Source organism: Phocoena phocoena, chromosome 10, assembly GCF_963924675.1.
Source record: "Phocoena phocoena chromosome 10, mPhoPho1.1, whole genome shotgun sequence".
NCBI classification, from domain to species: Eukaryota; Metazoa; Chordata; class Mammalia; order Artiodactyla; family Phocoenidae; genus Phocoena; species Phocoena phocoena.
The window spans coordinates 45,964,719-45,980,529 of record NC_089228.1 but is presented as its reverse complement, the minus strand read 5'-3'; the positions used below and the strand labels follow the sequence as shown (position 1 = coordinate 45,980,529).

General features: G+C 45.0%; 1 protein-coding gene across 2 annotated transcripts; it reads left to right on the top strand.

Moving 5' to 3' along the window:
* The first annotated feature begins 323 nt into the window (after positions 1–323).
* SEC22C (SEC22 homolog C, vesicle trafficking protein) lies at positions 324–15,391 on the top strand. Of its 2 annotated transcripts, none has more exons than XM_065885532.1 (7): positions 324–439; positions 4,728–4,936; positions 6,773–6,936; positions 8,849–9,028; positions 11,228–11,346; positions 12,582–12,647; positions 14,839–15,391. In XM_065885532.1, exons 2-7 carry the CDS (start codon positions 4,755–4,757, stop codon positions 15,037–15,039), a joined length of 912 nt encoding a protein of 303 aa, XP_065741604.1. In that variant the 5' UTR covers positions 324–439; positions 4,728–4,754; the 3' UTR covers positions 15,040–15,391. The 2 variants fall into 2 exon arrangements, with proteins under 2 accessions (XP_065741604.1, XP_065741606.1); XM_065885534.1 differs by lacking the exon at positions 324–439 and adding an exon at positions 809–980.
* The last annotated feature ends 420 nt before the right edge of the window (positions 15,392–15,811 follow it).

Here is a 15,811-nt window from a genome sequence, read left to right as displayed (position 1 = left end):
GCCTCCACACGTCAGTCCGTTCGCTAACCCGGCAGGAACTGAGCTTAAACTGCAAAACTTCTCTCACCTCCGGACGTGGGAATTACAGGTTTGGAACTCAAATCCCCGCGGGTGAGAGCCAACAGATGTGAGGAAAGTTGGGAGGCGCGCCCCACACACGCCCCATCTAAATTTGGGTCGCAGTCCTTTAAGAACCGCTTCATTCAAGACTCCGCCGGGACCAGGCAGTGTGGGCGCACCAGGATTGGTAGGTTCGGGTGTGGGTGTTGCTCAGCAGCAGCGAATGAAGGCGTGGGGTGGTGTTTCAAGACTCGCGCATGCGCGCCGCCGGTGACCTGGGCCAGGTTAGCCGGGTGGGCTAAGGTTGCGGAGAAGGCTGAGGGTGGCGCGGCGGCGCGGCGGGAGGGCGCCGACTCCCGGAGGCCGCTGTCGGGGCGAGGTGAGGGTTGGCGGGCGGAGGCGGGCGCTGCGGTCCGGTAGTCGAGAGCTGGCGGCGTCGGGTGTGGCGCAGGGCGGGCCTGGAGGTGGAGGGCCGTCCCTCCCCCCCGGGCCCGCCCAGCCATCAGGCCCGGCTTAGCTCTCCAGGGCTTCGTCTGGCGTCCCGAAGTCTTCTGCCCTCCCCCTTTTCTGCCGCCGGCTGCTCTCCTGACTCCAGGACGATCCGAGGTGCGCGCCTGCCAGGAACCCTCAGCGGCCGACGCGGGTAGAGCGCTGCCCCCAGTGGGAGGAGACGGGGTGTGTCCAAATGATAAAGGGGATGATTGTTTCCTTAATTATCCACGAAACTCAGGTAGAGTGTTTTAATAGCAAACTTCCCTTCGCGTGCCAATATTATAAGACTTGGTTTACCAAATACTGGGTGCACTAGACCAGCTTTTCTGAATATCAGATGTTCAGAGGTACTGTATATTTGTGTCCGTTACAGTATTACATCTAGACTTCCAGAGCCAGAAGGATTAAGCACCCCGGTGCTTAATTAGGTTTGTAGACATCAAAGCCACAAAAGAATATTCCCAGTGGTTAAAAGTAACTGGTGAAATTTGTGACACGGTCAGAAAAGTAATAAAGCTCAGACGGTGGATAGGGTAAAGCTTCATTAAATTTTACAAAGAAGGGAATTAATTCTGATAGAGATAATTTTAGTAAAATAAAAATGTAAATAATTGAAAGTGCATTAATATTGCTAAACAATTAAATTGACACAACAGTTTGCTCTGGAAAATACATTTTAGACAATGTTGTTATAGCTCTAAGAGTTTGTGTTTACAACACAGAGGACATCTTGGGGTCCCAAAGCTTTTTATTCTTAGAAGGAGCCTCAGAGATCCACCGCATCCAAAGATGACCAATGCTCAGAGAGGAAAACCAACTTATCCAAAGTAATACAATGAGTAAGGAGCAGTTGTAACTAGTGTAATCCTAGGCCTTGGCTGCTTTTATTAACAGGTCTCTGATTAGTTCTAATTATCAGTGCTCCAGGGGAAGGAATTGTTTTCGGGAAATAGAGTAGCTGTAATCCCAAAGATTGGATTTAGAGAAGCAGAGTGTAGTGGAAAGATCATAGGCTTTCCAGTATTTTGAGTAAGGAAGTTTTGGATGGAATACTGGCTCTACCACTTAACCCTTGGAGCTACAGTTTTCCCTTCTGTCCAGTGTAGATTATGCCTACCCCATAGATGTTATGAGCATTAAATAACATTATCAGTGTAAAAGTTCCTAGCACAGTGCCTGGCATATAATATTAGTTGCTATCAAATTCAGCCCCCTACTCTTCTTAGCTCATAACAAGTGACAGACTTGACCTCTACCCTCTCCCTACCCCATCCCCAAGCAATGCGGAACCAAGGCACTTTCTTGAACTACAAATGAGGTAACCAGTTCTCAAGTCCTGTGGCTGAAGGTGAATTCAGTAAGGATGATATAACTCTATTTTGTCTTCTGTATTTTTTAAAAATTTATTTTATTTTTGGCTGTGTTGGGTTTTCATTGCTGCGTGCGCGGGCTTTCTCTAGTTGCGGCGAGAGGGGGGCTACTCTTTGTTGGCGGTGCGTGGGCTTCTCATTGCGGTGGCTTATCTTGTTGCGGAGCACAGGCTCTAGGCACACAGGCTCGGTAGTTGTGGCTCACGGGCTCTAGAGCGCAGGCTCAGTAGTTGTGGCGCACGGGCTTAGTTGCTCCGCGACGTGTGGGATCTTCCCGGACCAGGGCTCGAACCCGTGTCTCCTGCATTGGCAGGTGGATTCTTAACTACTGCACCACTAGGGAAGCCCCTGTCTTCTGTATTTTGGATTTGAGGAGTGGGTAATGCCTTATGGTGAACGCTTGTGTTTGAATATTTGTGTGCCAAGTGAAACTTGTTTTGCCCGTTTAAATTACTATTTTGCAAGGCCTGGTCATTTAATGCTGTTTGTCTCTCCCCCTTTCTTTCTGTCTCTCTTTTGGAGGGAGGAGAAGTGTATGTGGCAGGGGTTTGAGAGAGTGTTAAGGATACAGGGACGAAAAGAAACCAGTTGGAACAAGGGGGCCCTCCAGCTAAGCACAGTCTTTTGCCGGTGGAATATGGATAATCTCTGACATGAGCAGTTTATAAATAGATGCTGAGAAAAGGATTTAGGAAATGGCAGAGACAGACTAAAATATAATTTTGATAAAACCTAATAGTAACTAGAGTGCTATATTTGATTACTATTTCAGTTTCTATTTTTTAAAACTTCATTTATGTAAAACTCTTTTTTCCTCTCCAAGTAGAGATTTATCGTGGAAAAATTTTTATTAGTTTTAAAACTTAACTTTTTTTTTTATAAGTTTTATTAGTTTAAAAGTTTTTATATTGGGCTTCCCTGGTGGCGCAGTGGTTGAAAGTCCACCTGCCGATGCGGGGGGCGCGGGTTCGTGCCCCGGTCCGGGAGGATCCCACGTGCCGCGGAGCGGCTGGGCCCGTGAGCCATGGCCGCTGAGCCTGCGCGTCCGGAGCCTGTGCTCCGCAACGGGAGAGGCCATGGCGGTGAGAGGCCCGCGTACCGCAAAAAAAAAAAAAAAAAAAAAAAAAAGTAAGTATAGCTTTATTGAGATCATTTTTTTGGATGATTGTCAGTGGTATTTTATTTTTGATTTTGGTTTCTATGTGTTTATTGCTGGTACGTAGAAAAAGAATTGATTTTGTATATCGGTCTTATATTCTGCAACCTTGTTGAGCTCATTCATTTTAGGAGTTCTTTTTTAGTAGGCTCTTTGGCATTTACCATGTAGACAACTATGCCATCTGCAGATAGGAGTAGTTTTATTTCTTCCTTTTCTATCTCCTGCGACTTTTCACATTTTTACCCTTCAATGGGAAGTGTGGGGAGATGGGACAAATGGGCTGAGTATGGTCTGTTGCCTGGTAGACTAATTTTTCTTTTTGCCGTCTCTTATTTTTATACCACTGCAGTTTCTTCATGTATAAAATGGGAATAATTATCCATTCATCCATTACAGATGGAAAAGCTATAAAATATAGCTTTATTGAGATCATTTTTTGGATTTTAAATGGTATTTTATTTTTAATTTTGTATTGGAGACAGTCCTTGGTGTGGATTTGAATGTGGGGAGATCAGAGGAGTGTAGATATAGGCGAAGAGTGCACAGAGGCACAAAGGTGAAGAGAGTAGTGTACATCCTGGGGCTCCTGTTTCCTACAGCTCGCGGTAATTGAGATGCCAAATTACATCCCTAGTGTTCTTTGGGAGAAAAGTCCACCAGTGCCCATACCTGTTAATATCCTATCCAGGTAGAGGATCTGACAACAGGATCTGTGAAACAGGATGTGTAGATCCATAGAAAGATGCATCAAAGCTGTAATAGCCTCCTCACTAATCCCTGGTTGCAGGGCTGCCACATGCAGAGATGCAGTTTATGCCCTGTATGAGCACCTGCAGGGTTAATAGATGGGGGCTGACACCCAACTAGGCTCTGCCAGCAGAACTGGTCCAGGGTTGTTTCCACCCCAAGAAGCACCTTGTTCTAATTTGCCACAGGTGCCATGAGGCCTCAGAATCTGTCTCCTTTTGTTGCTTAATGGTGGTCACATATCATGGCTCAAAATTTAGTATCTTATTTGCTAAGTGACTTCCTTTAGCCATCTGTAAGAACTCTCATCATTTTGAAGACTGGCTCTGTGTCAGATGTGCAGAAATTCAGTAGGACATCCTATCCTCTCTGTTTTATTTTTGCCTTCTGCTTTCCTTGCTGCCAACTTTAGGTTAAATGCTCAGAAGCCCTCCGCTTCAGGTGAGGATATGGCAAGTAAACTGCTCAGCACCTACCTCGCTGGATGACCTGAAATGCCCAGGTCCCTGGATCCCACCCCTGCTGCATCAGTGTCAGGCTCTTCCTGGCCCTTTGGGACCATCTTGCTGCCTTTGTCCTGCTCCCCACTGTCACTGCTGTTGCTCCTGAGCCGTTCTGGTCTCTGTTCCCTCATCCCAGTTGGTTTAATTCTGCAAATGGAGAGATTCATTAGAGAGAAGGAAAAGGAGGATTACAAGTGAAGAAGAGACAGGGAGGCTAATGGAGGGAGGACAATTGGGAGTGACATAGCAGTAGAGGGCAGGGAAGTAAAAATAAAAGCCACATTTACATTTGTGGTGGGGGTGAGGGTGAAACAACCCAGAGTGAACATTTCAAGGGCAGTGGTGTCCCTGGCTCATCACTCGGCCCTCAGTAACAAGGTGACCTTCCTTCCTCAGGTGTCCTCATGACTTCTCTTGTGGACCATGTCCATGATCCTTTTTGCCTGTGTGGTTAGGGTGAGGGATGGACTGCCCCTCTCGGCCTCCACTGACTTTTACCACAGCCAAGATTTTCTGGAATGCAGGAGACGGCTCAAGACTTTAGCCTTGCGACTGGCCCAGTATCCAGGTCGAGGTTCTGCAGAAGGACTTGACTTCAGTATCCAGTAAGCAAGCATGTTCACTGTTCAAGAACATCTTAACCACGTGCAGAGGTGACATTATGCTGATGACACTGTGTGTTAAAAGCAGGTCTCACATCAGACAGCAGTCCAAGGTTGTGTGTATTTACAATAGAATCAAAGGGACTCAAGCACTGTTGCCCCAACTCCCACCTTTCTTTCTTTCTTTTTTTTTTTTTTGTAATTAGTTTTTATTGGAGTATAGTTGCTTTACAATGTTCTGTTAGTTTCTGCCGTATGGCAAAGTGAATCAGCTGGCAGAGCGGCCGTGAGCATCGGCAGGCCCTGGTCACCCAGTCTTCATGCCTTTAGTTTGGTAGTTTTTTCTGCATTAGGTGCAGGGGTGGAAAAAAGGCGAGTCGAAAGGAGATACTAGATTCAAATGTCAGGAAAGGAAAAGGACGAGAGTGACGAAGCCAAGAAAATCAGAGAAAAGACTTGACTTAGAGTTCCTGCCTTCAGTTTTTGCTTTTTTAATTTTTTCACTTTTTAAACATTTTAAAGTAAAAAGTGTTTATATGACAGGAGCAGGGGAGTAAAAATGAGCATAAGTAGGTCCCTCTTCTCAAGGAACTCCAGGTCTAATAAGGGGACGAGAGGAATATATAACTGAATATTACACAGTGGGGCAAATGCTCCAGTGGGAGTAGGAATCAAGTGGTTACAATAATCATGGTAATAAGAGCTAATATGATTGTTTTCCATGGGCCAGGTACTACTCTAAGTGCTGTATGGGCTTATGAGGTAGATAATGGTATTATACCTGTTTTACAGAGGAGGAAACTAAGGTTAAACAGCTTCCCTAAGGTTAGACTGGTAGTAAATGGTAGAGCCAGGATTTGAATGGAGGCAACCAGGCACCAAGGTCTGCTCCTCATGTGTTATCTCATTTCTTATTCTAGGGGTTAGAGTAAAAAGGCGTTCTAAGGAGGGATGGGGCAAGGCAGGTTTCGAAATCTCAAAATGGCTTGTTGTAGATTTCACACCATTGTTTTCCAGAATTTAGGCCTTCACTTACCAAGTTCTTTTTGTTCCCCTTGAATAGTAAATTTTTGATTGACCTGAGAAGGTGGCATCCTTTCAGGGGAATTCAGTCTCAGAATTAGGAAAACAAAAGGAAAAGTCCAGGTCTAATCCCAGGCTTGGTGGTATTGTCAAGCGAGAAGGGTCATGGCCTGAGGAGGGATCCGGATGGTAGGCATATGAAGCTGTCACCCTGTGGTATGGGCTCTGGGTGCTCAGGAGCTAAAGCTGAGCTGCATCTGCCGACATCTACTGCTCCTTTCTCTGGCTGCCTGAAACCACCTTCCTCGGTGGTCCCTTCCTCATTATGCTGTGATTATCTAACAGTCTATGTGAACTTTGTGCTGTACCTCAAATAGGAAACCTTTTCTCTGTTCAAACAAACAAGCAGACAAAAAACCTATCACTTCAAATGAAGTTCTGGGTACTTCAGTCATTTTTTGACAAGTAGAATGTAAAATGTTCTACTCATTGGTATTTTGACTCAAATATTCACTGTTATTTTCACAGAGGAAACTAAGGCTTTTGTTCCTTACAGGTGAGCGGTCCCATAGCTTAGTTAATAATAAATAAGTTAGAGTGATCACACATTGTCAGTGGCAAATGCCACTATACATTTTAGAGGAAGTATAAGAAAGGCACGGTCCCCGGCAGGTCTAGCTGAAGAGATGCAACAGACAGCTCCAGGACTATTCAAGGCCCAACAGATCCAGAGTTGAGGCAACGTGGCGTCTGGGTGCGGGATGCAAGTACATGGGTCTGTTCCCTGGTAACGCAGATGACGCTCTTTTGTTCCAGCTTTTCTTCTTCGAGGGATGTAGCCTGCATGGCTATCTGCTCCCGCCAGTGTCCAGCAGCCATGGCCTTCTGCTTCCTGGAGACCCTGTGGTGGGAATTCACAGCTTCCTATGACACCACCTGCATTGGCCTAGCCTCCAGGCCATACGCCTTTCTCGAATTTGGTTCGTAACCCTCGTTCGTATTGATTGTTCTCTCTTGCGGCATTGTATGTGTAGAATTTCCAGTTTGGATTTGGCTTTGACCGTCAGGGAAAACCACTGGAGGTGCTGTAACATGTCACTGGAGAGCAGCCTTATACCATGAGATTTCACAGCAGTGGAAGGGGCCTGCAAGCTTGGAGATTCAACACTGTGGCTTTTCATCTCTCCAGAGCCTGGGGCAGGGTGGAAGAATGGCGAAACCTATATCTTATTCTGGAGCAGGCGTCAGCAAACTGTGGGCCAAGGGTCTGTTTTTTGTAAATAAAGTGGAACATAGCCATGCTTATTCTATTACTAACGGGTTGTCTGTGGCTGCTTTTGCCCTTCCCTGGCAGAGGTGAGCTGTTGTGATGGACCCTCTAGGGCCCATAAGCCTAAAACATTGACTCTCTGGCACTCTGAGAACACTGCCAACCCCTGCTCTAGAGCAGCGCTGCTCAAGGGTGGTACCCGTTCTTCCAGCATGAGGGACGTACAGAGAGTGAGAATAAGAGTTTAGAAATTCTTACAGTAATTTGGCACTCCTGCGATATTTTCAGTTGTATTTTATCAAACTATCTGTCTGCAACCATTTGGAAATAAGAAAAAACTGGTCCTTCATGCAGAGGTTTGAGGAGCACAGCTCTGCAAGAGGATACTCCTTTTCTAGGCCCTGCCAGAGGCCGTGTGGAGGCTCAGGGCTTTGGAACACAGCAGGGTAATTATAGCGTACGCTATCAGTGTCTGTCGGCCGTGATTCAAGTCATCTTGAGATCCTGGAGAGGAGGAGTAGAGGTGGGAGTTGGGGGACATTCTCTGGTCTCGGTGTAAATCGCCATGGTCCCTGTGATGCTCTTGAACGAGGGGCTAGCAGCATTTGGTACTCAGGGTCAGGCGCAGGGCTGGCACCTGGAAGTGTTGCCACTTATGCTTCTGGCAGCTACTGCTCACATCCCCTCATGTGGTCTCTGGCTGGCCCATCAGTGATGGGGCCGGCACCCCCTTTTGGTGCTGGGCAGCTCCCTGATACTCGGGCCCCAGCCTGGTAGCCCTGTGACATAGACCATGAGTTCTGCCTGAGTCTCCCTGTGAGGATTGGTCCAGCTGCCGCTCTCAGCCCCACTTCTTCTTCTGAAGGGCGTGCTGTCCCCAGTCGGACCACAGCTGCAGCATCCCTTGACTGTTATTTGATGGGCAGCTGGTAGACCTGTGTTCTTCTCTCCCCTCATCTCTGCATGCGCCTTCCTTCCAAAGCGGTGGGCTTGGTCTCACAGGAGACCCTTCCCTGCATCACGTTTATTCATTACTGAGTGCGAGTAGAATATAAGTAAAAGTATGTGGGTATTAGAATTATACATGATTTTGCTTTGCCAATATGTATGAAACTTCACTTCAAATACTTATTAAAACTTGGTAATGGTTAACACTAATGTAAATAAAAGAATTAAAACCAGTGCCTTTCAGATATATAATCCTAGTTTGCACAACATACTCACAATGATTTGTAAGTTTTTTTCACACGCCTTTTCTTGGGATAATCAGGTCAAAAATGACTGTCCCCATTTTTCTATCGTAGAAATATTCTATGAATGGTCCAGGATTGTACTAGGAGTCGTGGCTGAGCTAAGACTCAAGCCTCTGTCCCCTGACTCCCTTGCCACTGAGGTTCTGATGGACAGACTGTCAACGTTTTAATTATTCTGCTTTGAAGAGATTGATGAGACCAGTCCTTATACGTATTAATCATTTGACCTTCATGGGTAGTTGACACTCTTCAGAGTCTGGCTGACTTACTAGCTTGCTTAGAAGTGTAAACTTCATTGTGTACGTGTATTGTCTTATAACATCCATTGTTATGAAGACACTCAGCTTGGGTCGCGCTCTCTTTTCGCAGACAGCGTCATTCAGAAAGTGAAGTGGCATTTTAACTATGTAAGTTCCACCCAGATGGAGAGCAGCTTAGAAAAAATTCAGGAGGAGCTCAAGTTCCAGCCTCCGGTGGTTCTCACTCTGGAGGACACAGATGTGGCTAACGGGGTGATGAACGGTCACCCACAGATGCACTTGGAGCCTGGTAAGTGGCCTGCTGCTCTCTGACGTTGATAAAGATGAGGTGAGATTGTGTATTTCAAATGCACAGTGACTGTTTTAGTAGGAAGTAGGAAGGTGTTTGGGTGGGGGGCAGTGTATAAAATACGTGGGGAGAAACATGGGCTGATCTTGTTCCAGGTGGCTGTTATAAAAAACTCAACTGTTGTGACCAGTGAGTCGATCTGAAGAGAGGCAACTCTTTTGACGAAATTCAGGAGAAGAGTGACTTGGCAGGTTGTTTTCTTAACCAGGGTGAAATCTGCACATTTAAATGGTGTAAAGGAGATTTTCACTCTCTTTTGCTGGAAGTCACTTATTGAACTGTACAGATTTGTACATTCTCTCTCTCTCTCTCTCCTTTTTTCCTTTGACAGTGAGTCCTTATCTCATCATTTAGTGAAACATTGGGAATCTCCACTGAGAAACCCCCGCTCCTTGATGGAGGGAGTGGAGGGCTGTGGGGATGAGAGTGGGCAGGGGCCAGAGCCAGGGCTTCTAGACCTCTCACTCTCTGCTTCTCTGTGGGACCCGGGAACATCCCTCTATCCCTTTGGATTTCCGAGTCCTTATCTGAGGAATGAGGTGTTAATGACCGTGCTCACAGTGCCCTGGCGTCCGTGACTTAGTCTGGCATTAACACCAGTAGCCGCTCAATGCCTAGCACATAGCAAAGCATGCTTTTTTGCATTCCTTGTTTACAGTTACACACAATTAAACCAATCTTTAATTAAAGTGGATATTTACATTCTAAGAATTCTGTAATGGTGTAAAAGCTGAATCCTTCCCTGGAAGACAGAACCATCTACATTATAACAGTCTAATTACTTTGTTTTAACAGTTTTATACTAAATTCATTGCTTGAATTTTGAAAGTGGTGTATTAAAAATGTTCACATTTTTGGCTTAACTTTGTGTTTCGATTTGATCTGTTTCAACCAGTAAATTCCTGGATTGGCTTTTACGCCATTCAATAAGTTGTTGTAATTTATATTGGGATTGAACTTAACTTTTGTGGAAGGAAGACTGGGTAATCAGACCCCAAGCTTCTCCTTTGCCATATCTGTAGACAGGGTAACGTTGTGATGTATGTTTTATCTTATAAACACTTAGACAAGAGGAGAAAATCCAAAAAGTGTCAACTTGCCTGTCTTTCTAGGATGTTTTACTCTGGTTTGACTCCCCCTATTGTTCCAAGGCTAGAACCTTTACAGGTAGCATGCTCTGTTCTAACAGAAACTTTGAATTGCTCAGTGGAAACTCTAACACACTAACAGTAGGCGTCAGTTGGGTTGTGGCTAGATATCTGTGTCTGTGTTTGCGTATGTGGGAAATGTAAGGACAAGAAAGGATGATTTAAAAGGAGCATAGCAAGGGAATGGGTGGGACACTATTTAATTGGGTGAACCAGAATCCGTTTCAGCAGTTATCTTTAAAGAGAGAATGATCATTTGTCCTAATTAGAGTTCCAGAAACAGCTTGTAGCTGAAACAATCAATGTTTCCCTCCTCTTCCCAATAATTTTGGAATTAAAAAAATTGCATTTGCTGTGAATTGCTCCAGAAGCACACATGACACTGAATGTTGTGCTTGTCAGAAAAAGAATGGAACATTTTACAAGCTGAGGGTTGAGCTGTGTAATAGAAATGCTTCAGGATTTGACAACCAATTTACAGCTAAAGCCATAAACTGCTTTAAATCAGGATTTCTCAACCTTAGCCCTATTGACATTTTGTACTGGAAGTTCTTTGTTGTGAGGGCTGTCTTGTGCATTGTAGGATGTCTAGAAACATTCATGGCCTCCACCCATGACAGATGCCAGTAGCAACCTTTCCCCAGTGGGGACAACCCAAAATGTCTCTAGACACTGATTGAGGGGCCATATCGTCTCTGGTTGGCAACCACTGTTTTAAATAGAAAGGAAATGAAGCACTTGAAAAAATCTGTGCTTGCTCAGAGAAGTGGCCTCTTTCTGGAAGAAATTCACCTTGGATTCCCAGATCCATTCTGTCCTTCATTTCTTGCCTTTTCCCCCTCTAACTACAGCTGCTTTTAAAATTAATATGTTTGCAGTTGTGTGTTTAACATAATAAACCTTTTCATTAGCGGAAGTCTAGTTAATGTCTTTATTTTTCCTTCATATGGAAATTATTTTCACTAGACGCTTCTCGTTTTTCATTGTGAAGCTCCTAATTTCCGAATGGAACCTGTGACGGCCCTGGGCATCCTCTCTCTTATTCTCAACATCATGTGCGCTGCTCTGAACCTCATTCGTGGAATTCACCTCGCAGAACATTCTTTACAGGTAACCTTTCATATACATTTTAAATCAAAAGACACATGATGGAAGAAACAGATGGGGATACATATTATTTATAAGGCTATTATGTACTACATTTTAAAATTTGAAGTAAAATTTTTACTTCTCGTTTCATTCTTTGTCGTAAGTTGAACAAATATGAAACTTGCTCTTTTGTTATCTGTTCTCCTAAGACGCCAAAGGGCCCTGCTGGGATACTGGTGAGAAATGGAAAACTTGCTTCAAGGACATCAGGCCACCCCATGGCCCTGGGGACTCCAGGAGTCCCTGCGGGGGCTGGATTGTTCATCCAGGGCAAAAGTTTGATGCTCAGACTTTAACGTTCAGGCCCTTTCTTCCCCTGGGGAGAGTGGCCTCATAGTCTGATTTATACCATTCAGGTACCAGCTTCCTGGTGTCTTTGTCAAAAGAACTGTGTCACCGCGAAGTTGATTGGCCAGCCTGCTCATCTCAAAGGACGTTTCTACTTCCGTGCTTTTTAAATATTATTTTTAAATTTTGAAGTATTTCCAACACTTTAAGAAAAAGTATGGAACCACTATGAACATGAACAGATAGATGTTACTATTAAAAACAGAGCCGTAACGCTCGCACCGAGGCACGTGGTGGCTAAAGCCTGAAGCGCAACTTAGACGGAATCTCAGGTGGCTTATGGGGACCGAAGTGTTTGGGGAACAGCAGCAGGCCTGGGCCGTGAGTGGTGGCTGGCTGTTTCCACACCCCGTCTTTGGCCAATGTGTGGTGTGGTTCCCACTCCTATTGTTTACGACGACTCATAAGCAGATGCTTACCGAGTGTCTGTATGCACTAGAACAGGTGTTCGTTGGTCAAGACATAGTCCCTGAGTCGGGGCACATAGCAGAGTGTGACAGCATCGCTAAGGAGGTGGCAGTACCGGGGGGTGGGAGGAGTTGGGGAAAGCTTAGCTCTTACAGATGAGTTGGATTTTGAGAGGTGGCAGGGCTGGGGGTGGGGGCATTCCAGGTTGAGGGCTCAGCACACATGCATGGGGACTGGAGGGTGCTTGGTGTGTCCAGGCCATTCAGAAGGATTTCATGTCACCCCCTGGTGCGATGCGTGAACGGGGGCCTATTTCTCACCCAGCCAGGGATTTTGTACTGTCAACCATACCACACCCAATGCGGAGTAAAGCACTTCACGTCATAATGTTTCGTGTCCTCTAAATATTCCTTTCCTTGTGTTCCTCATATTTATCTTAGGTTGCACATGAAGAAATTGGAAATATTCTGGCTTTTCTTATTCCTTTTGTAGCCTGCATTTTCCAGGTGGGTGAAACGTTGATGTTTTAGTGAGTGGGCTAAACCCATGGCCTTACTTTGTTCTGTTGGAACCATCAGCAAGTTTCTAGATCCTGCTTTTGTTCCACCAAGGCCTTGGTTCAAATGATGGATATAGTACCAGCCCTTAGTGGAAGGACCCTCCACCCATCCTGCCCAATCCTCTCATTTTACAGAGAAAAGACCTTTGGGCTCAGAAAGGGAAAGCCACTTGCCCTAGGCCTCAGGGCCTTTGACAGTGCAGGACAGAAACAGGAATTTGAACTGGGCTCCCAAGAAGTGAGGGCTGAGACTGCAGTGGGGATTGGGTTGGGCCTGATCAGTATGAGGCAGGGTCCTGCCTCGTGCTTATTGTCGGGGCGTCCAAGTACAGAAATGTCCTTCTGCAGAAGTGACACCTATGTATATGTGTTTCTTTCTTTTTTTTTTTTTTTGTAAGCAGATATTCATTTTTAGTTTTTATTTATTTATTTATTTTTGGCTGTGTTGGGTCTTCGTTTCTGTGCGAGGGCTTTCTCCAGTTGCAGCAAGCAGGGGCCACTCTTTATCACGGTGCACGGGCCTCTCACTAATCGTGGCCTCTCTTGTTGCGGAGCACAGACTCCAGACTCGCAGGCTCAGTAGTTGTGGCTCACAGGCCTAGTTGCTCCGCGGCATGTGGGATCTTCCCAGACCAGGGCTCGAACCCGTGTCCCCTGCATCGGCAGGCAGATTCTCAACCACTGCGCCACCAGGGAAGCCCCCGTATATGTGTTTCTCTTCAAACACAGGACTAGGTTAAAAAATTTGTTGTTTTTAATAGTAATACCATCTGAGTCAAATCTGTCCTTAGGAAATGAAACAAAAATTATAACAGTAACTACAGCCCTTTGATTATTAGTTATTTTCAAATAAGCTGTGTACTTAAGGAGTCGGGTAAAAAGGAGCTTTTGAATCCCCTATAGGCAGAGTTAATTCTAGTAAAAACCTGACTCTCTTTCCTCGTCCTCCACACGGACTAGGATTTTAGTACCTTTTCTGCATGTTTAAGCTTCTTCTTCAAGTTCTGTTCTCAGGGCACTTCCTCTCTCTCCTGCATACATCCTAGATGGCCTGTTTTTAAGAATTACCTGATTGTGCAAAAAGAAATTTTCATCCCAAGATTGAAAATGCACTCATTTTTTTAGAAAACAAGTCTCTAAGACCTTGGGTGTTGCCAGGAGAAGTTTCCTGGAGCCTGCATTTCAGGGCTGCAGGTATCTTACAGTTCCACCTTCATCCCCTCAACTGCAGTCTTACTTGGATAGCTCTTTCGATGGGGAACTCTCTCCGTCCCCCCGCCCCGAGCTTTTGTCAGATTGTTCTGTGTTTTGAGAATGTGTCTTTTAAAAAAAAAACCAAAAAAAACCCCCAACAGTGAACCAAAAAATGATTTCCACCTTTTGCAGAACAAGAATGGCCTCTTTCTGTGTGATAGCCCTACAGGAAATTTCAGTCACTCTCCCTGCTATAAGACCTTTCCCTGAGTCGGATATGCTTTTTTTTTCTCTCTCTCTTTCTTTTTTTTTTTTTTAGGCTGTGCCACTCAGCCTGTGGGATCTTAGTTCCCCGACCAGGGATCAAACCCGTGCACCCTGTAGTGGAAGCATGGAGTCTTAACCACTGGACCACCAGGGAAGTCCTCAGAGATGCTTTTGAAGACATAACAAGGAGCCTGTCTAGGGAACAGTGGTCCCCTATGCAGTTGTAACTCAGGAAAAGCTAAAATAGTAAAAGCACAGCTTCTCTCAGCAGCCTTCTCACCTGTTATGACCCCCCTGAAGGAAAATTCATCTGGAGGCCTGTTGATCTTGTTAGGGTGTTCTGGCCTGGCTGTCTGCCCCTGACCTGCATCTCTTCTTTCTCTACAGCACAGCCTGGGCATTTCTGTCTGTCTTTCTTGAATTCTTTCAAGAGTGCTATGTTCTAGTTCCTCCTGTGATGTCTTTTTCACTTTTCTTACCTCTTCCAAATCCCCACTTTCATCCAGTGATTAACAGCAGCTGATCCAGTGAGTCCAAGCTCCATTGTAACGGATTCAGTTTAATAAGCTAATGTGTATGAAGTGACACTGCGTGGCAGGTACGATAAGTGAATCTTGCATCTGACCTTGGCCATTTCATTACCTCTGATGGGACTTCCTCTTCTGGTGTCATTTCAGTGTTACTTGTACCTGTTCTACAGTCCAGCCAGGACGATGAAGGTGGTGCTGATGCTGCTCTTTATTTGCCTGGGCAACATGTACCTGCATGGGCTGAGGAGCCTCTGGCAAATCCTCTTCCACATAGGAGTGGCTTTCCTGTCTTCATACCAGATACTGACGAGGCAGCTTCAGGAGAAGCAGTCTGACTGTGGAGTGTGAGGATGACATCACGGGATGAACGGATCCTTTGATTTTCTTGTGAGGGTCATCGGTGTTCCCCTGTTTGCTTCTCGACTTCACCTTAAGTTTCCACCCTTGAAGTTCCTTTCAACCAAAGCGGATTGATCCCGGGAGCTGAGATTTTTCATAGGTGCAGTTGAAAGCATAAGATTGCTTGACATCCAGTCCCAGTTTTGTGCCGAGGGTTACTGCAGAATCTCCAGTTCAGCACCATTACTTCGGACGGCAGAATCTGGGGGCTTATTCAGAAAGAGCATTATTGGAAGACCAAAATGGAATCATTTTGGTCTTTTAAATTGAGTAATGCAATAAACCACTAGATTCAATAACAGTAGTTTAAAGTAATTGGCAGTTGTCTCTGAGGAACCACTTAAAAATCTGTATCAGCTTTTCAGTCTAAATGTGACTTGGTTAGGTTTTTTTTTTGAGGGCCAGCAGAGGGTGAATTAAAAACTTTAAAAAGTGGTTTATAACTATAAGGTGGATAAATTTTGTTTACATTTTTTGATAACTTAGGTCTGATATGATACCTTTAGAATATTTAAATATATTTTAGATATAAGTTGAACATGGCTTCCCTTAGGGTAAGGACAAACTTAAGCTGAGAAAATGGTTAAGAAAGCTGAATTCATTAAATTTATGTATAACCTTTTATGGTAGTGGGATTGTAGGGATACAGAAATGTTTTGTATTTATTTGCAGGGTCTGTCTGAATACTTTTAAAATTGAGTAACCAGTGCTACCGGATCAT

Excerpts from the sequence above, each read along its gene's own strand:
- SEC22C (XM_065885532.1), top strand. The coding sequence starts at position 4,755 with ATGTCCATGATCCTTTTTGCCTGTGTGGTTAGGGTGAGGGATGGACTG. Across the intron at positions 4,937-6,772 it reads GGACTTGACTTCAGTATCCA|CTTTTCTTCTTCGAGGGATG; the intron begins GTAAGCAAGCAT and ends CTTTTGTTCCAG. Across the intron at positions 11,347-12,581 it reads TCGCAGAACATTCTTTACAG|GTTGCACATGAAGAAATTGG; the intron begins GTAACCTTTCAT and ends TATTTATCTTAG.